The sequence below is a fragment of the Tauraco erythrolophus genome, chromosome 8 (genome assembly GCF_009769465.1).
Source record: "Tauraco erythrolophus isolate bTauEry1 chromosome 8, bTauEry1.pri, whole genome shotgun sequence".
Taxonomy (NCBI): Eukaryota; Metazoa; Chordata; class Aves; order Musophagiformes; family Musophagidae; genus Tauraco; species Tauraco erythrolophus.
Genome location: NC_141472.1, coordinates 5,108,121 through 5,134,486, shown reverse-complemented (window position 1 = coordinate 5,134,486; position 26,366 = coordinate 5,108,121). Strand labels below are relative to the sequence as shown.

Here is a 26,366-nt window from a genome sequence, read left to right as displayed (position 1 = left end):
CTCTTCTGATGAATCATGTGCTTTGGTATTGACTTTGACAAGGTAATTTTCCTTCATGACAGCTTCCCATGCCAGAATTTCGTTGTCCTCATTTTTTGAGCCTGGGAAATGTATGTGAAGAAAAACAACAACGCTAGATTCAGTTAATTCGTCTTTCCAATACTAAGACCCAAAAAGGCTGGGTTAGTGTTTGCATTCAGAGGCTAAAGATTCCCTCTTCTGCACCCAGAGCATTCACAGCCCCACTTCCCACCTGTGACACAGCTCTGACAAGCATTAATGCATTTAACTGTATGTTCTCGTCAACTAGAATTGTTTAAAAAAAGAAAATATGGAAAAAAAATACCCAGCAAGCTCCAAAAGTCTTGCTGGAATTTTTTGAGTCTTGGTTAACACGAATGCTTTGTGAAATGGCAGCCACTTCAACAGGCATAGGACACTCTAGAAAGTTCCTGTCTGGGTTTGAGCTTTCCAATTTTTTCCACATTATCTCATTTTGGATCATTAAGAGTAACACTTGTTAAGGACCACATTGTATGACTTATCGTTGAGTGAAAACATTTCAAAATAATGAAGTATTGTCTTCTCTAAAAAGCATCTCACATTGGTGCTGTAAATTAAAGCGTGACACAGACCAAACCACTTGGAGGCATCAAAGTCCTCCAGAATAATACTTCTGCATTTCATCCTGTTGCAATAGGACAGCACAAACCACATGGGTTTTAATTTTAAAAAAAAAAGTTATCTAAGATAAAAGAAGCCCACAGCTGACAAATGCAGGAAGTCCCATTTCCTTCAACTAGTGCTCCTCTGACCTCACACAGCTTCAGTTGTTCTCCCAGATACCGACAGGCCTTTAGGCATCCAAATCCCAACCATTTCTATAAGAGTTCAGGGAGGAAGCCAGGATTTTGCAATAGTCAATACATTAGTGTGCTTTCTCCATGCAGTTCTCAGTTCCTGTCACCAGCTCAACCACAATGACATTCTGGCTCTAACCATTTGTTTTCAGAACTGCAACATCAACTATGCATCATTTGGACAGAAATAAATACATAATACATAAAGGCAGAAACAAAAACAGGTCAAACAACCTCCCCAGCAAGGAAATCAAACAGCCATTTGGACAGCCAGAATTATTTAGTCAGTGCCAAGGAATTTTACACTCCAAAGCAGGCATCCTTCTCCTGAACTATTAGCAAATCCAGCCTGTGCTGCAGGAGAACAGTCAGGTTGTTGATGGATGGGAATAAGTCTGTCAATTAACTGAACTTATCCTCTCTCATCTGCTTCTGAATAGCACTTAAAAAAAAGAAAACACATTCCATTTGTTGGGGAAAGAAAGCTTGTTAAAACAATTCCTATCTGTGCACTCTGACAGAGTAAATAAGGGGGAAATAGCTAGAGGACTGACTGGGCCACTCCTGCATTTTTGAGGTGGTTTGCCCATTTGGCCATGCCCAGAGGGCCAGGAGACTCTCTGCATTCTCTTTCAATCACTCACCAGTAGGCAATGTCTCTGAAGACTGGGCTCTACTAGGCTGCCCTAGCACCTACTAGCTGTTTTAGCTGGGAGACTGGAATGGAAGATCAAAAAGAAAGGCAATTCCAGAAGGTAGAGTGGCAAGCAGAGACTGCGACTGCATCTTTTACAAGTTACCTAAACATTCAGAGCATGGAAGATCAGGGATCTCTGCCACTTGGGAAGAGTGCAGGACGGATGCACTACCAGATGCTAATGACAAACGGGATGGTTTACATTTTTTGTGCAGACAGTGAAGATGACTTTCAGCTGCTGCAGGTTCTGGATGAATTTATTCAGTGCTCTCATAGAAAAAATCCTTTGAAAGTCAGGAAGCAGCATAGGCAACCCTAAACTGATAGGATTAATTTGAAGACTCAGTTGATTCACATACATGAGACAATTCTGCCTCGAAATGGCTTGGACGAGAAAGTCCTGCACAGTATTCAAGCAGAGCAGGTCTCATGGTTAAACATGAAAGCTCTCTAACCAGACCAAAACCAAAGCTACTGGGAAGCAGGGATCACAACAATGCTCAATTGCAGTTTTAGGATAAGAAGTTAGGAGTATAATTCCCCATATCCCAGAGAGAGTCAACCTTGAGTACTGAAGGAAAATTATGGCCGAGAAGCAGCCAGGGGTTTTGATTTGAATCTTACTAAAGAGATTTCCAGCAACACAGTGGATTTGCTTTTGATATAGAGAACGTGACTGAGCTGCTCCTCATTTCCAGTACAACTACCTCCTCCAAGGTCTACATTGCCCTTGAAAATTTCCCAAAACACTAACTGCCTGGTTTAAGCACAGCATGCCACGGAGGAGTTGCAATGCACCTGCCACAGAGCTGACTTCCAGGCAGTAAGGAATAATCTTACTCACAACAAATAGATGGCTCTTTACTTTCCTTCTTACAGCAGCATTTGAAACATTTCCTCAGCACCATGAAGATGTAGGCAAAGATGACGAAAGGGAAGGGGATAGTCAAGCGACTGCAGTATTCTTGGACCAAGAAGAAACGCTGGAACTTCCACACCTGGTCGTTGTTCTCTTGTACTGATCCGACAGTGTAACTAACAGGTGAAGAAAGAGAAAATACACACAGCTTTAGTTATTCACCAAACACCTCCTTCAGAGCCAAGTAACACAGCGCTTCTCTCTGTTATACCCAGGCATGTTTTCATAAAGTCATCCTGGAGCTGGTAATTTATACTGATTAGGAGGTTATCAAGTTTGTCCTCCTTCTTAAGGAGAAATTTGAAAATGGGAGGAACTAAGGGAGCAGGAAAAAAAAAAATAATCAACCTTGAAGTTACAAATAAACTGGAAAAAATAGGAACAGGAAGAAAATACTCCACATACTTTCACTACCTTAGCTCTAGGCAATTTTCTTCCAGCCTAGAGACATGAGAACAGGATGCTTCTTTGCAAGATACTGTGTCTCATTAATTCATCAGCTAACTTCTTTCTAAGCAAAAACAAACCACCACCTAAAAATAGAACTTTAAAAAAAATAAAGGAAAAGCTCCTGAGATTTTTAGTAAAGGTATTAAGACTGCTCCAGGCATGGATCAAACCTACTGTACTAAGCACTGTACGAACCCTGCAAAGCAACAATCACACGAGCAAACAGCTCACAGACTGCCTGACCTTTCACTGCTGACATTAAACAGCAGATGGACACTTCCAAAATGTCTGTGTTGAGAGCCTAACAAACCCTTCCACGAGATAAGCTAAAACGTTCACCTGGTGGAAATTACCTTTCGTTTTAGAAGATAAATACAATCCTAAGTTTCAGAAGTATCTAAAAAAGTAATATTTGCCCTTTTCAGCTAATGCATACTGGATGTAAAGAAAAAGTTGGATTCTCTGGTGGTAAAATTAATATACAGCCATAATTATGGAGACACTGATTGGACTGGTGTCTAAGAGACATCAGCATTATTAAAGATTGACAAATACTACGTACACACTGGTCACAGGAAGAACCACCAGAGCTTTCACGTGTTTCTAACTGCATCAAGAAAACAACATCTGGGATTGCTGCTGGCCCACTGGGCTCCCTGACTGCAGTACAAGCCAGTGCTCCTGCTTCATTAAGTTGTTCAGTCTATTGTTAAAACAAATTACGCAAAGCTCCGAGAGCATCGTTAGGGAATTCGTGTTGGGTCCTTCCACAAAATCAACTGAACTGTCAAAAACTAGTTTTTTACTGGCATAACTGTATAAACCACAGCATTTACCATTAGGTGCTGTTAAAATGAGTGTTCTAACAAATATCAAAGGCTTCTAGGGTCGAGCTGGCTTCCTGCTACGTTTTCCTTTATTAATGTGAATTGCTTTCACCTTTCCTAGGGAGTGTAAGTATTGTCTTCCGTCCTCAAATCCTGTGCAGGTTAGGAAAACACACGTACAACAAATAGATATGCTGCATCAGTCCTAGCTGCCTTGCCAAAAATCACATTTCTCACTGTCTTTGGAGTCCAGCTCAGCATGGGAAGAAAGGTTAAGAGCAGAAGGGAGAGCAGATCCCAAAGCTGAGGCGTTCTCAACTCATCACAATATTAGATCTCATCTCAGGCCAGGAAAAATTGGCACTGTCATTCGGAAGGGAGATCCTCTTGAGAGAAACGAAGAGTCCTTAGCAGTTCCTGTAAACGCTCTTGTTGCCAAAGCAAATTTCTGCCAAGCCTGTCATTGCCAAGGTACCATCAAAACACACGACAATAAACATAGCGGACCTCAAGAACGATTCCCAGGGGTTGTAAGTGCTTTTGTTATGCTGCAAGGGAGCGTAAAGCAGAAGAGAAACAGAGCTGGGAAGGAGAACAGAGCCACAGCACCAATTCAGCTGTATTTGCAAGTCAGAAGTGAGACAGGAGGGCAACACACTCCTAAACTCTGAAATGAAGGTCCTCCTGTTATCAGCTCAACTCTGCGTCAGAGCTTGCAGTGTAAACAACAAAGATTTCTCAAAGAAGCTGAGGAAACTTTTCCCTGCTCTTGCTGGTCCCAGTGCAGTCAATGTACCTCAGATAATGTGCACAACAGCCACCATTTCTGTTTGGCAAATCAGTGCTGGCTATGCAATACAGTCAGAAGTTACCAGCAGCACATTTCAGGTGTCTGATCCATCTGCATGGTATAACACCTCACAAGATGCCACAATAGGCCTCCTAACTGGTAGGCCCACAGACAGATAAATTACCACATAAAAAAAAAAAAAGAGATGATGGTGTTTTTCAAGACAAAGTCCTTTTGTATGTCCCAAGGAGATGTGGCCCGTTGCCTGTGGTATAAGTCAGAACAATAAATAGCAGGTCCACCAGAGCAGTAACAGACCCATCATGACCACACAGCAGTTCTGGTCAGTAAAACACAGCATCATAAAAGCACTGTGACAGCAACTTATTTGTTCAGTCCAGCAAGGTCAGTAGTGCAGCAAGTCATACTTGGTAAAGCACTGACCCAGTTGCCACCTCCTGTCTGAAGCACAGAGGTTTGTACTAAGCCCACTGTGCAAAGCATGCTTCGAGAAGTAGTGAAAGGACAGGCAGCAATCCATCCCCACCACGTTTTACCGGTTTTGATCAGACTGTGGTGAGAAATGCCGAAGAAACCTTGCCTTTGTTCACCTTCCCACACCACACCGCTACCTTGAGAGGTCTGTTTCAACCCTGTCCAGACTGCTCCCAGCAATTCCTCTGCAAAGGTCGCAGGCAGAGTCCAAGAGCTGGCTTCCCGCTGTTTTCCAGGACTTCGACCCCTTTCTCGGAGGGATATTGATACAGAGATCACAAGCAAGTGATGGGTTCTTTATTACATACCCAAACATGGCCACGAGCAGGTTCACAAGGAGGATGTTAGTTGAGAGCATGTAAATACAGACAAGGGGAATGGTAATCCACTCCGGGAAGCGGGGTTGGTTATTGGAATCCAGCTCCACGCACAAGGGCTTGGACTCATTCCCAGAAAAGGTGCAGCGGTCAAAGTTGTAGGTGGTACCTCGGAGGGCGAGAAAGGAGAGCAAACAGTGAGTCTTCTACCCCTTTTTGTAGCGTCCAGCCCCAGGTACTGCCACTGACCACAATACATGTGGCCTCCTCCTTCCTCCACCTCCCCAGCAGACATAAAACCTTGTCTTGTTGCTACTTGGAGGAAAGGGGGCAACACAGGACTGGACAACCACTGACGGGACAGAGCCTTCCACTCGCCCAGGAGAGATTCCCAGAGAAGATAGCTACCGTCAACATCATCAGGGTACTGGCCAAACATAGCCAGGTATGGCTCATAGATGACGGATCGAAATATCCACTCCCAGCGCTGCTCATTCTTCCTCAGGATGCCTTGCCTGGCCACACCGAAGGCCACCATCCATACAGCAAAGAGGAAGAGGAAGAAGAAGACATCTATCATCTGAAAATGGAAAATAAGCAAATACATCAGTGCTCTACTGCATGCCTGTTGCAAGCCACACAAGGTTTTTTTTTTTCCCCCTCATTTGATAGTTGGGTGGAGAATACTAGAAAACCCTACACAAGTTAGTACCATTTTAACGCAAGTTTTCAGATCTCTGCTCCATCAATGTACAGTCACCAACACACATATGCAAATAATTGACCACTGACACTCAGGGCACTTCAAAAATGTTTACGCAACCATAAAACCAAGGCACGTTTCAGACTATAGGATATTCCCCTGGCATCAGACAGGCTTCACCCACAAAAGCCAGATCCACACACAGACTATTTATGCAACAACAGTAGCTGCAGACTCTGCAGCCAAGGGTCAGGTGAATGCACCCACCACTTTTGAAAACATCACTCTGGATGGCTTCAAACCAGCGTTTATAGCCCAGACACTCTGGATAGGTTTCATGAATTTCTAGCTCTGAACAATATCCAGATAACTGAAGATCAGTAATATCTCAGCTGAGCTTTTCCATTTGTTGCAGACCCACCTCCACCAAGACCTGCCTTTCCACTAGCCCCAAGCACCTTTATTATTAGACTTCCTCAAAAACTCAACCCTTTTGAAGAAGGCCAAACAAGAGCAAGATGTACAGGAAATAATCCTGTGTTGCTGCTTCCATATCATAAGGCACTCCAGGATGAGGTAATCTCTAGACTTCAGCTTTGCAGCAGTGGTACAAGGCAAAGTAAAGGCTTTCTGGTTAAGCTGTTACTCTCATTGTCACCACACAGCTGGTTTTTAAATTCCATATACACCATCAGCCCCAGGTGACAGGAGCTCTCCAATGCTCCTCGTTCCCACACCTACAGTAAGCCACACCTGTATTCTATGGAACCCCACTATTACCTTTCCCAGTCTGCTGGCAAACATCCCCTCCAGCTACAAAGGACAGAATTTGTAGCCACTCCACGAGAGGCTCCACACCACCCACTTTCTCCAGCTACTTGCGTGATGGATGCAGTGGAAAACAGAAATCCATCTCCTATAGCATTTATCATCATTGACTTGTTTGAGGAACACTCATGTGAGCAGTAAGAGTGATAGAATACACCACTGAAACATTTGAGACATGTAAGACAAAAGCTACCAGGGAATAAATTTCCTTTTCTGTTCTTCAGCCTGATCTTTTTTCTCTCCCTGTGCAGAGGGACAAAGAAAAGGCCCTGCTCTTAATTAGGTCCTATTTAAATCTTAATTAATCCTGTTTAGCAGATTTAAGAGAAGGAGAGAACTTGCTGCCATCATCAGAATGGTGGTGATTTTCACTCTTGAGGAAAAAAAAAAGGTGTCACATCATTTATTTAGACTCTCTTGAATAGCTGCCAGAATCTTACCATCCTCTGCAGCATAATAATTTTGGGTCCTAGATTCCTGCTAACTGTGAAAATATGGATCAGCCTCAGAGTAAAAACTATGTAGTCCAAACAGAAAATGACTCTCCCAGAATACCAAGAGCTTTCATCAGATGAGTGAAGCCTGATGGAGACAGTAAAAGAAAATGAAGAGAAGTGTTGGGTAAAGCATGCAGAAGTCAGGTAAAAATACACTGAAACACTGAAATGGGGAGTGGAAAATGAGTAACTGGAAAACAGAGCACAGCTATGCAGGGCCCCATGCCCTCTCCCACCTGATAACACATGGTAGAACTTGTTAATGCACGCTTGGTTTACACCCTTCCTACCTCAGCTACATCGTCGTCATGTCTCCTCTTCCCCTCTAGAACTACAGAGAGCAACAAAATCTTGTACCTTCAGCTACTCCTCCAACCCTCCAAACACACCACAGTGGAATAACCACTCTGCTGCACTGAGGCAATGAGAACTAAGTTACGGTTGACCAAACAATTACACTGTAAAACATGTTTCCACCATTTCTTTGTCATGGTTGTTAACTCGCTCATTCATGTAAAACAGCTTTGTGAGCTAATGACGTTCTGCTAGACTATTGTAGGCACAATTGCAGTCCCATAAATACAACACACTAAAGCTCAAAGACTCCAGATTACTATACTAAATAGTCAATAAAGAGGAGTCAGGGAGAATCCCAAAGAACTTTTGACTCTCTGAGATACTAGCCATCTTACCCTGCAACTTTGTCTGATATGCTCCATATAGCCAGTCTTGAAGGCATTGTCATGAAAACTAAGCCCATTTCAAACATCATCTTCTAAACCTGCTCATGCCATCCTAAGCATTAAGAAGGGCTGTCCCCCGGCCCAAAAAGATCTGAGTTTAGGAAAACCACCTTTGGATAGACTCAACTTCCATTAAACAAAAAAGAGAAAATATTGGATGCAGATATTCTGCTCATCACTTCATTTTATTTCTTTACTTGCTGTCGAAGATTTAGAGTCAAGCCTTGGCAGTATTGGGGCCTTCATAAAGAACGGGGAGTTTCACGAATACACATTTCCCAAAAATCTCGTTACACGTTGTAGTCAAAACTCAGAAAGGAAGCAAAGCCTTAACGTGACCATAAGAAAAGATATTGCTCACCTGAACACAATCCCTGCTATGAAGTAGAAGATTGCTAGCGTATCCATAACATTCCACAGATCTGAGAAATACTTACTGCCATTCATGTACCACTGGAAAGGAAAAAGAGCAGCAAGTAACCACCACACATGTTTTTGATCAAAGATGCAAATTTAATTTATTCTTTTAATTACCTGGCTCTCTATTTCTGAAGTGCAAGTCTAGTGAGAATCTCTGCCCGTTCCCAGACAGACTGGTAGTGCACCCTTGGATCCAGAGTTTGCACAAAAATCAACTTCTGGATCCAATTCACAGGTGACTCATTAGGACAAGGAGCTTAACCAGGAAAAAGCTCCACCAGGCCTGAAGAAATAGACTGAGCCCCTGATCGTAAATCTTAATTTTCATTGAAATAACCAAATCTTAGTAGAGCGCTGATGGGTGAATCTCTGACTGACACATCCAAGGAAGGCAGTTCTGCTCTCAGCACTTTTATGGGAAACAGAGATTGAGGAAATTTCCTTCCAAATGCAGAAGTAGCTATGAGTAGAGAGCTCCACTTTGCTATTCCAGTCGCACAACTGTTGCATTTTCTTCACGTGATGGGATGCATCGCAAAAGATGGAGAGGTGTGGCAGCTACCGAGGTGTCGGGCTCGAGATATTACCAGACACTGTTTCAGCATCCTGGGACACACACACACCTTTCCCATTATTTAAAGTACCACAGGCTGAGCACTGAGTGGGGTCGGCATGTCTGACACTCACGACATGGGGTTGTTTCTGTTTAGCAACTCCCTAAATCAAACAGAGGTTGTCCTGCTACATGTAACAGTGAACTGGTGCTTTATGTGAACAGCTAGATGTTAGGGTGCAGATGGCTTTCACAAAGCACTGCAGCCATATTAAATAGAGCAGGTTTAAGCCTTATGCCTCTTCCATTATGGGCATAATTGTGGATGGAGGAAAGGAAACAGGTTTTAGTCTAAAGCAGAGAGAAAACAGAGGCAGGTGCATGTAAATAAGTGGTAACAACCAAGGCTGCAGTGCCAGTTCAGTCCTTCAAATATCAGGCAGTTCCCACTGCTGAGAGGTAACGTGCATAGAGGTTCGGTCCAGATTCCTTCTCCATTTGAGAAAACAGGGTTTTCCTGCAAACCCCACAAGTCTACCCACTCACCTGGCTGGAGGCTACATCCATGTGGCTAAGAAGATAGCAGGAAAAAGGCATCTCCGATTTCACTATTGCCATGACAGCTCTAAACAGAACATCAGAAAGCAGCTGTGGCTAGTTAAAAATCTCTAGGACCATGAGAAATGAAAGCAGGCTTAAACCAGTGGCTTATAGTTCAGCTCTCCTGAACGGTGAAACAATCTGCTTTAAATTTGGAACAATTTCTAGTAGTTGTCACCTCTACAGACACACCACACTAATCAGAGGGCTGATTTGTCCCCAGAACTAGTTATCTGACTGCAGTAGCTACAGTGGGACCCCAGGCAACATTACTCTTACTTTTCCTTTGATGTGAAAATAAAATCTGAGACATCCCGCTTCGTTTTATACATTAAGGACACAGTTACTACCTTGACTGCAGTTAAACCAATGCACACCCAACCTATCTCAGAAGAAACCAGAGAGAAAGTTTCCTGAGAAGCTTAGAGGATTGGGACACTGCTCTTAGTTTTGCTCCTTAGCAAAATAGGTTTGAAGCCAGGGCACCGGCTTAAGATAACCTTAAATCTTCAGTAAAGTCTCTCTTTTAGCTGCCTTCATTCCCACAAACTGGTACAGTCTGGCCACCAGTTATTAACAGGATTACTGGGATCTGATGCTGTTCTACCTGCTCAGGGTAGTGAGAAATAGTGACACTGGTAGGAAAAAAGGTTTCTATCCCTAAGGCTTTTTCCCCAGGACTTTTGCTGGGTACACACGGGAAGTGCAAGGACAGGTCCAGAGACACCACAACCTAAATCAGCAGAAACAAACACTCCATTAGTGTTTTCATTGCAACAGAGCCTTTTACTTTTCCCCCATTTTCTTTAGCAAGGAAAGTTGCCTTAAACTGGGTACCACCTTGACTATTAAAGAGGAAAAGACCACACAGCAAGTTAAGCACAGTAACATCAACAATCAGCGGCGTCATCTGAGCTCACGTAAGAAATGTTGTTGCAGGGTGGTCTGATCCAGCAGATCACCCACAAACACTCACGTGGAGACTAATGCCTTACAGGACAAGCAGAAAGCAGCTCTGCACTGAAGCCACACACCCATTTCTCTTCTGACTTCCCCAGCATCTTCCTACTGTTCTGAACACTGACTGGTAGAGACCAGCTTGCCTGAAAACCAACATATTTCATATGTCCCCTTACGTATGAAGTGAGAAGAATATCAACTAAGCAGCTGGCTATAAAGGCAGACCCTCATGCTGTTCCCACACCACACCAGTAAAAGCAATGTAGGTCCAAAGCTGGTCCTCAGGACTATGGAAATGTAGCAAAAACTGCATTTATGATTAAAAGACAAACAGAAATGCATAATAAGTTGCTCATTGGTCAAAAGAGAAGAAAAAAAATAAAAGGGAGGTGGGATGTGGAGGCAGGATGATCTAGAGAGATGCATCCAGATACATCTGTTCAATCTAACCTCTATATTCTTTGGCAATCCAAGCCAAACATTCCTGAGAAATATCTCCGCTGGCATCAGCTTATCCACACAGCCTCAAAGTCAATACACGTTCCTCTTGGTGCATGGACACTGCAACTATTGAGGCACAAGTAGGAGTTAAACATCTAGGGGGAAAAAAAGAATAAAATCCTCTGTGCCTTGAGTTGCCTGAACGTATCTCCCAAGAAGTGGTTCCCCTGTGACTTAAAAGCAGCCTGTACTGCCTTACGCTACTAGGAGGGGAAAAACCACAAGGCTTTTAATCTAGCATTAAACATTTTTGGTTTGCAAGCGCTGCCTACTTGTCTCACTTCATCACAAAGTAGAATGAAGACCAGCACGTAAAGGATTATCTCCAGGACGGTAGGTTCCTTCTGGAAATCCATAAGCAACACGTAGGCGAAGAGTAACAGGAAAGCGATGTAGAAGATGACATTCCAAGAGAAGACCACAAAGGGAGAGGTGAAGAAAGACACATAATACAAGAAGAGCTTCTTACTCTTCTCCACGGGCTTTTTCCTGAGGGAAAAGAAAGAAAAGGTCTTTTAAGCCTGGAAGCATGTGTGCCCTTCATCAAAGAGAAAATTAGAAAGGTGCGGAGTCTAGCACAGGACAACACTTGAAAGGTAATGCCATTCTGCATCCACTGACTTCAGGCACGCAAGTAAATTGGCACACCTTAACTGCAGATCAGAGTGAGGACACAATCTGTCAAAAGCTCATTCACCCATTAAATATCTTTATTTGAGAGTGACTGAGCACTGGAACAGGTTCCCCAGAGTGGCTGCGGAGTCTCTGTCCTTGGAGATACTCAGAATCCAACTGGACACAGTCCTGGGCAACCTGCTCTAGCTGACTGCTTTGAGCAGAGGGGTTGGACTGGACGATCTCTCTCCAGAGCTCCCTTCTGGCCTGAATTGCCCTACGATTCTATGACTGACTTGCTTTGCTTCTGCTAACAAGAAGCCAGTTGATTACCTGAATGAGATGAAACCACAGCCGATTAAAGGAAAAAAGAACAGACACAGTATAATCTTCCAGTTCTTAGTATCTCTTGAAATCTCTCCGTACCACTGCTTGGAAAGGAAATTCTGCAATAAAAAAGAAAACATCCTCGTGTTCTAACAGCAACAAAATAACCTAGGAATGCTATTAGAGGTCATTTTATTTAGTAAAAACCTCAAAACTTTGAGATTTCAACCAAAATAACTGGGATTCCTTTGTTTCAACGATACAGAAAGCGTTCTGCATCAGTAACAGTGTGCTGGTTCCTTAGTCCAGTCAACATGATGAGGAGTTCAATGGGAGGCTGAGCAGGACTTGACCCGATTTTTAAGGCACAGGAGTTGTGCCAAGGGAGAAGTCACTTCGGGCAGTCTTTATCATCCAGTTCGTTACGATTTACAGCTCTAAATCAAGTCTTCCCCTCCCGACTTAGCATTTGTGGGCAAATGGGCCACTTTCCTATTTTAAGAAGAGGAGCCCCCCACCCTGTTCCCCCCCAGGCACGGTCAGTGCTCTCTGGGATGCATTTGGCAGCACTGCAGACACTGGTTCTGTGAGCACGTTGCAGGGCACAGCACAAAGCTTCGTGTTCACAGGGCTGGGAAACCTCTCCCAGAGGCTCTCACTTCCACGAGGACAGTGTCTGAGCACCAGCCTTTCACAGGCTGTTCACGTGGATGTAGCATTTTCACAGCGAGAACATTCACTTTTTTTTTTTTAAACTACCCGGATTACAAGAGTTAGAGTAATCCGTGCACCTTCTTTTTATTGACATTACCTGCACCCCTGGCTGCGCGATGAACTGCTGGTCTTTAGCTTCCACTGCTAGTTCCAGACAATTGCTCCCTCCCCAGGCTTCACAGGAGTAAGTCAGCAGCTGCTCAGCTAGATCTTCATCACTGCTGTAGCACTCAGTGAACAGCTCTGGAGGAAAGAGGTGGCCCCACACTGAGCTCCAACTTCAGACTCCATTTCCCACCAACTCAGATGCAATTGTCTTAAGTGACTTCCGAAGTATAATATTTATAATATCAAAGCAACAAGGAGTCTTTCCACATTTTCAGCATGGTAAAACAATGTGTGTATTGCTTTGCAACCCCACTTGCATGCATTAAGCTTTCATAGGCAATTTGTGTCTGGATGGAAAACTAATATTAAATCAGCTCACACAGAGATAGCATCAAGTTGAGTTCTGCACTAAAAAATTGAGTGAAAATATTAACTTCTCCTACTCCTATGACTCAGTATATCTGCTTGTTTAATCATCTTTTCATTCGTTTAGCACTGATCTAATGACTTAGTCTCAGCAGTCCCATATCGACAGTAGAGTTCAACAACAAGGGCAGAATCTGACACTTTTTCATTGAGACACGCATTGCAAACACAGTTGTTTTAGAAGAGCTACAAGCATCTTATTCTGCTCGCATTTTTTTGTCACTAACAATGCACATAGTGTGAAAAATTAACTCTCTTCCCAGGTCTGGACGTTTCCCACTTGAAGGCAGTTCTGTCGGTGCAGCTGCAATGGCCTGAAGAGCCATCCAGCCTCTTAGAAAACACACCAGCCTTCACTAGAAGCTCTTCTCTCCCAACAGCATGTGTTCCCAGGCATTTCACAAACATCTGTGTTACCACGACTGCCAGGACACACACGTACAGCGATACTTTTGGCTGGTATTGCCACACATACTGCAACATGCAGCGAGATCTTGAGAGATAGGCTTCAATGGAACCTGTTCACTTCTCAATGTCTTGCTAAATAATGAGGTCTGAGAAACGGTGAAACCTTTAGGAAAGACTCTTTAAGGAGTTTTCACCTTGTGAAGCAGGAGTCCTTTCTGGTAACAAGCAAGATATTTTCCATGTGGCCTTGTGCCACTTCTCAGTGGATAGTGAAATAGCTTTGCTGGTAATACACACAAATAAAAATGAGGATCAATTTCAACAGGTCAATCTAATCTCCATAAGCTCCAGAAAAGGAACAAACATGGTCTGCTTTTAAGAGCAATAAACCAATATCCATCTGTAGAGATTTTCAAGATTTGAGTAAATGAAGCCACGACCAAACTGAGTTAGTCCTGGTGACAACGTCACCTGCACAAGAAGACTGGACTGGAGGCCTCCAGAAGCCCTTTCCAGCCATGTTTCTGTGGTTCCTCTGTTCAGTCTGCAGGGCTATTACGCTTTACCTGTCATCTAATCTGATTTATAGTGGTGACAGCAAATTGCCAGGCAGCAACACAGTTAGAGATCCACTGCTTTCTGCATCAGGCAAAAGAGTAAAGCCATAACCTGCAACAAAGCCCCAGAGGCAACACTGTGATGTGTTTCCTTCCAAGTTTAGGAACCAAGGTCCTGCACCACAGGGTGCACCCCAGATAAGCTTCAATTTGTCAGTTGTGGGTGCTACAAACTAATCCCTGTTCTGATATCTGCCAACTGTGCGGGCTTTCATTTGTGTGTTTCAATTTGCAGGATAACTAGATGCTTAGGAAACATCAGCATTATTGCTACAGAAAAATGGAAGTCCTAAAAAAAAAAACCAAACCAACATCTCCCTGCTCTCCTGTCACCAATTACCCTCATTAAATAAGAAATTATTAGTCACTCTAGCCCATGAGACGCAGGGCTCCGTGCTGAATCACTGACAACCCTTGCGAATGGAGAAACTGAAAGTCATACAAAAGAAAAAAGAAAAAAAGAAACTGAAGGTCATACAAAAGAAAAAAGAGAAACTGAAGGTCAAAAGAAAAAAAACTGAGCTAGATCTACTTTCTCAATGAGCGACAGCGTTGCTTGTTATCTTAGCATAAGCATAAGGAAGGTATATGAATTTATAGTTTGGAATTTAGGAATTCAATCAATTTTTTACCTGCAATTTATTCTCAGTCCCCAAAAGTACTCCTGAGAATTTGAAGGGTGGCTTTTCTCAACCTGAATATTACCAGCAGTCATGCAGAAAGCTTCTTTTATTCTATATTCTCCTTCCTATTTCTGGGCACCCTTCTTCACCCTTGCCATTAGAGCCAGGTAGCTTTTCATCCCAATGGAAGAAATTCTCTACCCAAAAAATAAACCCACAACACCCACTTTTGAAGGCAAGCTGTTCAGACAGGACACACAGTTTCTACTGGGAACAGATGGTGTGGAAGAGATTTCCAAGCAGTAAAACCACATTTTGACATTAAAGCGACGCATTTAATGGTGGATATCTAGTTTTCTAAATAAAGCTTTCTTTCTACTTCCTTTTGAGATGTCGTTTCTCTTCTTTAAGAATCAGGCTGGATTTCTGTGCAGTATTCCAGGTAAATTGGATGAGTTATCTTGCCTTGCATTTTGCTGAGCAAAACCAGCAGAGTTATGAGTTTTGCTTTGCACAAAATAAAGACATCACTATGCCATCATCGCTACACATCAGACCTGGAGATCATTAGAACAAGTAATGTTCCAAGAAAGGAAACAATTTCCTCATCTCTGACCCCTCCTATTAAATTTCTAAAGGACTTAAAGGCAGCACTTACCTACTGCTCTTGTCTCATACTCGTTAGCGAGTTCTTCAGACTCTCCGGCAGCGTTGATATCGTTCTTCACCTTCGCCATGCTTTTCAGGAGCTTACTGGCCCCCAGGGCTGCCAAAGTGCAACCTCTGGTCTATGGGAGAAACTTAAATCATGCAAAGCCCTCTGTGAAGGGAATGTGATACATTCTTTAAAAATATTCCCCTTTCTGCAGCTGCTCAGTTCCCAGTCAAGACTGGCAAATGAAGGTCCAGTTCCACAAAAGGAATGGTAGTCATCAGTGTACTGGTCTGATAACAACTTTGTGACCAGTCCAAAAAGCGTTTAATAGTTATAGGTCAGCTTGGCATCTCTGGCTGCAGATTCTCAAAAGAGGGTCTTCTGTCACAAGCTACACTACCATTTTCACTGTCCACCAGTCTGGACCAGTTGGGTGTACCCCGAATTGCCCAGACTATGTTAGTCCATTCCACTCAAAAAAAAAAAAAAAATCTACACAAACAGGGAAGCAGCACTCTGTTTCAGACATGCAGACCAACACAAGCAGGAGCATCCATTAGCTTTGCTTGCATTAGCCTCGCATTTACACTCTGCGAATTATGTATTTGATACATCATCACTAAATGTACTGCTTAATCAAAATTAGAAACGGATTTCAATCAAACACCTGGGATGAGAACACATCCATATTGTGGAATGGGCGGGAACTCAGCATCCAAGCTCAAACACAGATGAGAACATATGACTACAGGGGAACCCTAGCTTGGACTGCTGACTCACATATGACATTTGGGAAGGAAAGTATGAAATCCACACCCAAACACAAAATGGGTACTATTAAGCCTCCTTACAGAGTCATCTAGCAATTAGCTCTTGTGGTTTTGTGTTTGAAGATGGATTCGGAGCCTTCAAAGGCCTACAAATCAAAGACAAGGAGCACCACTGTACTGCTTGCAAAGAGGAATAAAGGAGAATTCAACTTACTTGCTCCCAAATGACTTTAGACAACTCTTTCTTGTTCTGAAGAACTGACCAAATAAACAGAGCTTGCAACGGGTGTCTTGTGATAGGACACTCATCCTGAAAGAAATAGCAACAATTCCTCAGACCTAAGCTCACCAAAATGTTTCCAACTGGAACAAATCCCAGCCTGCCACTCTCCTATTTTCATATTTTCTTCCTTTTACAGCCAGCCCATCGATCCTCTCTCTCTCAGCTATCTGGCACTTGTCACACATTAACGTAAGTTAAATTATATTTTTATATTTATATTAAAGCCACCTATTTTCCTATTTGATGTGGAAGAATCAGCCTCCTTGTTTTTCCTTAAGTTGGCATTAAAGGATATTTGAGCCCCTTTCTGCTTTAACCCATGCAGTTCAGATAGCCTCATTCACAGCTTGACTTCGTGCTTAGAGGACACAAGAAGGACATAGAGCTACTGGAGTGAGTCCAGAGGAGGCCACGAAGATGATCCGAGGGCTGGAGCACCTCTGCTATGGAGACAGGCTGAGAGAGTTGGGGCTGTTCAGCCTGCAGAAGAGAAGGCTCCGGGGCAAGCTTACTTAAAGGGGACCTACAGGAAAGCTGGAGAGGGACTTTTTACAAGGGCATGTTGTGCTAGGACAAGGGGCAATGGATTGAAACTGAAAGAGGGGAGATTTAGAATTTAGGCACTGGAACAGGTTGCCCAGAGAAGTTGTAGATGCCCCATCCCTGGAAGCGTTCAAGGCCAGGTTGGATGAGGCTTTGGGCAACCTGGTGTAGCAGAGGGTGTCCCTGCCCATGGCAAGGGGGTTGGAACTAGATGATCTTTGAGGTCCCTTCCGACCCAAACCATTCTATGATTCTATGACACAGATCAACATCCTCTAAAAGGAAAACTAACTTGATATCAATATGCCTTTTGTGTTTAAACAACACCCTGAACTTCACAAAAACTTAGAGAGGAATTTCTAATACCACCATTTGCTTTGCATCAGAGTAACTAGCACCTGGGGATGGCAAAGCCATCACAAAAGGTCTTCTGAGCAACAAAACTTTCAAGAATCACAAGCTTTGACGGAAACTCTCAAAGCTAACCTGCATTTTCAAACCAAGCTTCCCTTGAATGTCACAGGTGTTGCACTGCATCTCTGAAGTCAACAACTGATTCCAAAAGTTTCCTATCTGATGCCTGAGCTCCAGTTTTGAAACTCAGATCTGGAGCTGATGATTGAATCTACTATCCTGTGGTAACTAAGTAGTCTGCTTCTACCTGACAATGAAATAAAGCCAAGAAGGTGCCTGACACCCTTACAACAAGCAAGGTTTAAGATACAAGAGACCAAATTCCTCATGCCCAGTTGGCATCTGTGTACCAGACTATGAATTTATATCGATATCAATTATAAGCATAACTAGAGCATTGATTTGCTCTAATAGAAAATATTTTAACTCAACACCCAAACTCACCCATTTTCTAAACAACCCTTACACGCATTTGTAAAATGAGGCAGTATGTTAAACAGGCTGAGACTGTTAACACAAATCCTGCTACACCAGAATGAAAATGTCATTTTTGTTTTTTTTCCTTTCAGGAGACATATAGTGGAATCAAACTGTTCATGACTTACTGGAAGATGTATCTCCATCTCATCCTTGCTATTCTTGTCATCTCTTTTGAGACCTCTTCGGAAGTCTTCAACCATCTTCCACACAAATGTGAGGAGCGCATCGTTATAGGAGTTCTTTGCGATCTGCAAGTTCTTGAACACCAGGCTGCTGAAGTTGTTCGTGTACAGCTCTCTAAGGACCTCTGTGGTAAGGAACTTCCTCAGATTCAAGCCATTTTCCAGGAAGAGACGGACAAATTTGGGCCTGTCTTTGACTAGGGCTGTGAACATGACTTCCTGTAGGTCAGCAGACTAGGAAGAAACAGAAAAGCAAATATTAGGGAGCACGTGACACATCTAAAGCTTACCTAAAGGCCTGACATGTGGCTAACTGCCACATTTTCATCAGAATCAGTTTTTTTCTGTATGCAATTGTCTTTGTTGAATGACTTGAGTACTTCTGGCACGCGCGGATAAACTGTGCAACCAATGATGTCAGTGCAAGGAGGAATAGACACTCTTACTTATCATCAGAGGTTGGGATGCTGAGACAGTGGCTGCTGTTACGATGTCTCTCTTCCCACTGCTCCCCCGTCCCATGTCACTGTACTCAGACAGAAATGGTCTGTACCTCCCAGTTTCGGTCATTGGTGAAGATCTCATCGCTGGCCAGGTCCAGTTGGTTCCACTCCAGCAGCAGCTTCAGTTGTCCATTCCAGTTATCTCTGTCATGTTCATTGGTGCTGAAAGCTGCAGAGGAGGAACAATCCTCTAAGTAAAAGACCAGAGACAGAAGAGCTTCTTGGCTTCTTCTTTGCTTTTCACACTCTACATGACAAGACTCCTATCAAGTGTCTTTCCCCAGACTCATGCACATCTTCATGATTAGATTTTAGAGGATGCTGGAGGCTTAGATACATGTTTATGGTCCAACATAGGTCACAAACGAGCTGCTAGGAGCACCTCATCAGCCAAAATCAACACATCATTTCCTTCAGGCTCCTCAGTTTCCTGCACCCTTTAGCTGGAAGAAATTCTGCCCAAACAGGATTCCAAATAGGGCCCAATACAAGAAATGTCATGAGAAGCTGTAATTTTCACAGGCTTTCTTCATGCAGACAGGAAAATGAGGTCAGACCAGCAACCTTCACTAACTACTAGTTCTGCTCTGCTGGAGTAGTAGAGAGGGCAGGTCTCAATTACTCATGGTAGCAAGTCACTGGGATTTGAAAGAGTTAGGAAGCAGCCCTACACATTGACTGTTAATTAACCAGATGCTTCTCTCCCTGCTGAGCGCCAGTCAAACCTCTTCAATCCACACATGCCAAAGATACTTGATTTTGCATTGCAGGATGCTGAGTAAATCCGCTTCTGCAGCGTAGCCAGCAAAGATCCTTTGCTTGGCTTCCTGACTCCCTGTTGTGTTGCATACTCGTATGCTACTCTCAGAGATGCTATCTCAGCATCCTCAAAGCGCTGCTGAATGCCTTCCCAATTATCTGGACTGGGTTTTGATCTCACCCACACTAACAGATCACAACGCTGCTGTAGGCTGTCCACACCACTTCAGATGAAGACAAGCTCCACACTGTGGCAGAAGCTTTAACCCTAGAGAGATGGCACTGCTCTAGAGAAGGCTGTTCTAGAAAATGAATAGCTCTCTCTTTCCATCTATTTAAAAAAACAAACCCAGAAAAACAATTACTTGCCTTTGTACAGAGCAAAAGAAATGGCATTGCTCACGATTTCATCTCCACCTTCTTCTATTTTGATAACTGTCAGTAAATGAGGGTTCTCAAGGACTTCTTTGATCTACAAAAAGAGAAAAGTTCCATTTCAAAGCAATCTATGCCGTTTAGTAGCTGATGTCCTAGAGCATCTTTAAAAGAAATTTCCCATTACATTATAGCAAAGCTGCTTCTCATCAGTCCTATTTCCACATATAGTTAAAATTTAATCAAGTCCAGACAGAAGTAGATAACGAGATTTATTTTAAAGTCACCAAAGCACAAGATTAATTATCCTCCGAACATACAGCAAATAACTGTGATTCCCCCTATGCAGAACATCATAACCAAAAAGATACAATCTCAGTATTTGGAAATTACTCATAAAGACAAACGGGATTGTGACAGTACAAGTTTCCACAAACGTCTAGCAGTTTACTAGAGAACAGTTTCCCTCTCCTTGTTCTTTGTCGGAAACAAAGATAATTTCTCACACAACCTTATAACGTTACCTTCATTCTAGCACACAGAAAGCAAATAATCTGAGCCATTCTTGACTGAAGGACAAGGTACACTCCAAGGCAGCTCAGCAGAAGCTGTGAAGAGTGTGGCCATGTGACCGAACAGGGAAAACTACCTTCAGAAGTTCCACACTCCCCAGTGCAGAGCTCCTTCTGGAAACCAGAGGCTCATGGTCTGCTCAGAAGACAGTTCTTCCTCTTCAGGTTTGGAAATCACAGCCCTCAGGTTCCAAGTGCAAGTTCAGACTCAGTTTCTGCAGGACTGTCTCTGCAAAAGACCATGCCCTATTCCTGCTCTTTTTCCTGTAAGCTTCTTATTACAGAAGTAGAAAATTGTTGAGGTTGGAAGATAGCTCTGGAGATCTAGTCCAAGCCTGCTGCTCTAAACAGAGTCAAGTGGAACAGGTTGCCCAGTGGAACTTGCAGGCTGCCCATGGACTTGTTCTGCCAAGCTCTGACCAAGAGTTTTGACCCAGGCCTTACCAGAAACAATAGCTCCTTAAACCTCAATAGCAGAAGGTTCGTTTGGTTTATATCAAAGAAAACACACTCAGAAGTTCGATTGTCTGAATTCCTCTCTGGGGCCTGCAAACAACCTGCAATGGTACATTCATTTAAAAAAAAAAAAAAGTTAAGGGGGTGGCAGAAAGCTGAGAGAAGGGGCCTTAAATGTACAAGAAGCTATGTAACTTTTTCCATTTCCCATTATGAACTTCGACTGAGGTTTGAATACGCAATCGCTCCCCGCTCCCCACTGTGAGCGTGGGTGGGAGATAATTAACCAAGAGAGGAAAACAGAATCAGACCCCACTGTAAAGCATTGGGCAGTTAATTGAGAAAATCAATTAGCTCAAGTTAATGGATTGTTCACTGAGCTGAAGTGGTGTTACAACTAAGACTTCTGAAAAACAACAGAACATTAGGATTTTTCTGGAGCTCCATTTTCTTCTGTCCCTCTTAAGAAGAGAAGTATATCTAAAACCAGGTCCATCTGAAGGTCAGGTAACCAGACAGTTACAAGTGTTTCCAGAGACTGGCTCAAGATAGCAGATGTCCTCCTTACTTCTCCAGTTTTCCCAGTCTCCAGAAAATACTCTTGTGATAAACAGTTACATATGGGATCACAACAGTGACTGCATCCTGAAGGCTCTACCTGTGGTCAAAGAGGCAAAGAAAATCAAAAGAAGAATTTGCTGGTGTAGGTACAGTGTTGTACCCTCAGCTGTGTCCCATGTACACAGGACGAGTAAGTTAACGCTAACAGAGTCCCAACGGAGATGGTGTAGGGATGCTGCCGTGGTAAAACACGGACCAAGCAGGCCTCCAGTCCTAAATGTCCCACTCCTCGTCTGTAAGGGAAACTTGTCCTACTCAATGTCTTAAGGGATGCAGGAAGAAAGACAAAAACTTTCAGAACAAATGAGGAAATCTTGAAGTAGAACGCTACGATTTGAAAGTCCGTGGGGCAGCAGCGATAACTCTTTGTCTATGAGCAATTCAGCAGGACTTAGTAGTGTGAGGCACGATTCAGCAAATATCCCATTTCTCCACCTTCACTAAGCACGCAAAGGAACCAACCAACCAACCACCAACCAACACATCAGCCAAGAGACACATCCAGAAGAATCACAAGCATCCAGGGAGCAGACAGTTACAAAACATCTGGCCTTAGCTCTCCTGTGCCTAGACATGTGCTGCCTTTCCAAAAGATTGCAATTCCCACTCCTTCTGTACCAATCCCTGTAAGTTTTATAAGAGTTTGAGTTTTTTCTTTTCTAAATCCTCATGGATATGTCACGGCAAGGAGCACTTTACATCCTACAGGTATCACTAGTCAGCAACATCCCTGATTTGGAAGTCACTAGCTGCTCCTGAGCTCCTGTTCCCTCTACCTTTCTCCCACTTTCAGCCTCGCTAGCTCCCTGGAGTAGCACACACTTACCCATTTGATCCAGCTTTCAGTCTCCTCTTCCGAGAGCCTTGAAATGGTGCGAGGCAGATACCTGAGCAAGCTCTCCTTGACACACGAAGAAGCAAGAGTGCCTTCTGCCTCCATCAAGCTAGCAATAACATCAGCGATACGGCCAGAGCCTTCCACCACAACACAGGGAATCCTACTCTTGATGGCCACGTTGATAGACTAGGGAGCCAAAGAGGGAGAGGTGATCACTTGACTGTGTGATTAGAGGTTTATTACTCATTAAAAAAGCCTAGAGATTTTAGATTTGATTTTAGTAAAACAGAAACCCATGGTCCAGATCAGTACTTTCATTACTACCCATTCTTTAAAACAACATTCATCTAATGACAGAGAGCTGTAAGGAGCCCCACAGAAACTGAGGGACAGAAATCACCACCTGCCAAATTTTATAGTCGATTAGCAGATCAGGAAAATTGCCAAGTGGAAATGGCATTCAGGACACATCACAACGCTGCCTAGCTACAGTCACTGCTGGTTTACAGCACAGCATTGCTCAAGTAACACCCCAGCTGAGTTCAAGGGCTCTGGCTTTATTTGCTGGAGATGCAAGCAGTAGAGATCGCTCTCATAGCATCATGAGAATACTGAACTCCAATGTTATTGAACATCTCCAAGTAGCTACTTACGTGATTTCTCACATAGCAATGCTGTACACAACTTATCAGCAAGGAAAAAAAAAAAAAAAAAGGTGTTGAAATAACGATGGAAGGACTATTATCCCTCCTGTTACAAAGACCACAACAGGAGACAAGTATTTAATTTGCATTGCTGCCATCATGAACTCAGTCTCCAGAACAGAAGCTGTCTGCCAACAAGTTGTACAAAAGGAGTCGATGCAAGTTATGATCAACCACTGGAAAGACAGAACATCTATTAGCTACCTGAAGAGACTCTTTCATGAGGACAAAAATAATCAACTTGGAGTCATCAAAACCACGAGCACATTACTCCTATCAATTGGACAATTGGACCGTAACAAAAGCAAGGTATTTCTTCTTGCCAACTAGATCAAAGTGGTTTTCTTAAGAAGGGCTTAGCTGAAATGGATGTTTCACATCACGGGGAGTTTTAAACAGAAGCTTGAAATAGTTTTTACTCCTCCTCTGCTAAAGTCAATTCCTGTCATCATGCACCAGTCACAGAAGCTGAGAAAGAGGGAGTCTTTCCTGGCCAACACTGCTAAGATTAAGGCATGGCAAGGACATGCATTCAAGGCTTGGAACCTGCTGTGTCACTTTGAGCTCATCAGAGACTCAATTTACTTCTTGAACAAATTGCTTCGCCTACAAATGAGCAAGGTGGCCGACACTAAGGTCTCTGTGTACTAACAACACCGATAAATAGCCAAGAGACTGGCACGAACCCTTAATTGAACTATTATCCAGTTACTTTTCAGAGGAACCTCTCGCTAGGAATTATGCATCTAATTTAACAAGGCTATTACTCATTCTGATTAGATAGCTAGTAAGCCTGTGTCATGTATCATTTCTTAACAGTGGGTTTGAGATTTCCATAATATACCTGTAACCACAAGGCTGCCCAAGTGACTACACTGCATGGCACCTAGAAACAGTTTTTTCAGTGATGCCCAAATCCTCTCTTAGACAATTGGGAACTAAAAGGAGAAACGAGCATATTCAACATGTCACTTTCAGTAAGACTTTGCTCTAAAACCTGAATGAATGCTTTTGTTTCATCTTAGGACCTCCTCCACATTGAACTCAGCATCTGTATTCACCCACAACCTCCCTTTGGGTGAAGCTAAAATTAATCACGTGGATGGAGCCAAAACACCCAGGAAACATACAGGGAGGCTGGGGTAACGATCTGAAATTTCACAGAGTGGTTCAGACTAATTGATTAATGTTAGCAATGAAATGGTCACAGAGACTGTGCTTTGAATTCACATTGTTTGTCATCCTGACAGGCAAAACCTCAATTAGCCTCGGTATCACCAGCATAGCTCTGGTCAGAACAGGTGATACCAAGATCACCTCTTCGAAAGAGATAACTATAAATATCACCCTGCTTCAGTTTTACCCACTCAAAACACTGACATACTCCCTTCACTGTGTCCTACCCTCTTGCAAAACTCAGCCCCTTTCCCAGGTCCTTCATCCCAGGCTACGTCAGCTCTTCTTGCTGTCAGAGCCATCTCGTCCTCACTCTTGCTGTTCCCTTCCCACGCAGCCTGACTGCACATTCCCTCCCTTCAAACTCCCTGGAGCCAGGTCCCTTTGCTCCCTCAGACCCACCTTCCTCACTCAAGCCACTCATCTTCACTCTTGCAAGGTGGAGGGGGAAGCACCAATCCTGTTTGTAAACACTGAGACAGATCTAGAACTCATCTCTTTTTCCTCCCTTCCCTAATTGTTACTTAGACATCCTGTTTCAAGAAACTTCTTTCTTCCTTCTCCGTTCTGTTCATCCTCCTCCTACCTGTCATCTATTTGAAGATGAAGTCTGCTCCCTCCCCTTCTAGGCTTAGAAGGGTCAGTCAGGGGCAGCAGAGCCCTCCTGCCTCGCTCAGCTGCCTGGATTTAACTAGGTGCAGCCCACAGTTCTCCGGAGCAGCAATCAAATGTCAGCTTAAGCAAGCTCCGAGCTGGAGGATTTCCAGCTGATCCTCCCTTCATGTTACAAAAAAGCACCACTCTCCACCGAGCATAGGGAAGCCAAGCTTTCCCAAACCAAAGTTCAGGCAAATTTTTTATATAAAAAGGACCAAGAGCTACGTGGTTGATGAAGACTCTTCCCGTTGCTGCTCCGATAAACACAAGAAACATTTTTGTGCTGGATTTGTTATGGAAGAATCGAGACAACTGGACGCTCCCAGCCAAAAGTTTTCCAGGATGTCAGCCTGAGGTAGAAACTTTGCACGGAAAACTTTAACTGAAACAAACTTCATAAGCTTAAATTGCAAGCAAGGTCTTTTCATAGCCAGTGCTGGGCAAGCTTCAGTAAATCATAGGACTGGCTACTTTATTAAGTTGCTTGTGGAGTAATCTGTCTTAAATATTAGAGCAATGCTCCTACTGTTGCTCCTAGAAATAAGTAAAAGAAAGAAACTTACTTTCAAAGTCTCTTTCCCTCCACCTTGGGCAAAACACACAATTGGAATCTTCCCACCGTAATTAGATTCTGTGAAACATGCCAAAAGGAAAAGGGAAAAAGATTCAACTCATTAATGCAGTCCGAACAACTTATTTTTCCTGAGTACAATGAAGGAATTTCTAAGCAGCTCATGCAGACACTCTGATACTAGTTTAGCATTGATTTTGCCAATCTATCAACAGCTTTTCCTGTTTTTTAATGGAAACTCAGTTCTGCCTAACATTCTGCAGAGCTTCCTTCAGACCCCATTCTCCACCAAAGGCTTTCTTCCTCCTTACAATCATAATTGCGATTACGATTATGTGATCCAAAGTCCCCAAAACACGCGGTTTTATTCTGGTTACGTACCACTTGGACCGTTTTGAGTCTATGAGCAAGGTTCTTATTACAAGTTGAAGATTCAGAACCTCTGACTTCAGATTTTCAATTGTAAAGGAAAGGTAAGAATTTGGTACATCTAGGAGCTAGTGTTTAAGAGACATACCAAGTTGCATAATGATTCGAGGTGCTTCGTCATGAGCAAGTACGTTTCAGCTGAGGTACACAGTAAAAAAAAACCAAACCCACAAACCCAGATTCTTTAACTAAGAATTTTCTGACATGGCTTTTGAATTTTTCCTTTTTGGGAAAGGAGGAGCTGAAAGAGAAATTATTTAGGAGCAGGCTTCAGATGGATCAATCACCCTCACAAATTAATATTTTGAAAAAAAGCCTAATTTCAGCTCCTGTGTAGTTGTGCTTCAGAATTCAGTGCCAGATGGGAAATAGGCAGATGG

The 26,366-nt window shown here is 43.2% G+C and overlaps 1 protein-coding gene across 2 annotated transcripts in view; it reads right to left on the bottom strand.

Moving 5' to 3' along the window:
• Positions 1–26,366, bottom strand: part of TRPM8 (transient receptor potential cation channel subfamily M member 8) — a 42,557-nt gene that overhangs the window by 3,307 nt on the left and 12,884 nt on the right. The window contains exons 7-22 of one of the 2 annotated variants that reach the window (XM_086615390.1): positions 25,550–25,617; positions 22,438–22,635; positions 19,957–20,059; positions 18,879–19,018; positions 18,269–18,559; positions 16,638–16,733; positions 15,657–15,786; positions 12,914–13,059; positions 12,109–12,221; positions 11,433–11,649; positions 8,488–8,579; positions 7,327–7,468; positions 5,764–5,935; positions 5,347–5,524; positions 2,402–2,592; positions 2–101 (exon numbers count right to left, since the gene is read on the bottom strand). In XM_086615390.1, the coding sequence (XP_086471516.1) occupies positions 2–101; positions 2,402–2,592; positions 5,347–5,524; positions 5,764–5,935; positions 7,327–7,468; positions 8,488–8,579; positions 11,433–11,649; positions 12,109–12,221; positions 12,914–13,059; positions 15,657–15,786; positions 16,638–16,733; positions 18,269–18,559; positions 18,879–19,018; positions 19,957–20,059; positions 22,438–22,635; positions 25,550–25,617 (2,377 nt within the window). The remainder of the gene's footprint in view (position 1; positions 102–2,401; positions 2,593–5,346; positions 5,525–5,763; positions 5,936–7,326; positions 7,469–8,487; positions 8,580–11,432; positions 11,650–12,108; positions 12,222–12,913; positions 13,060–15,656; positions 15,787–16,637; positions 16,734–18,268; positions 18,560–18,878; positions 19,019–19,956; positions 20,060–22,437; positions 22,636–25,549; positions 25,618–26,366) is intronic. The other variant, XM_086615391.1, reaches the window with a different exon arrangement.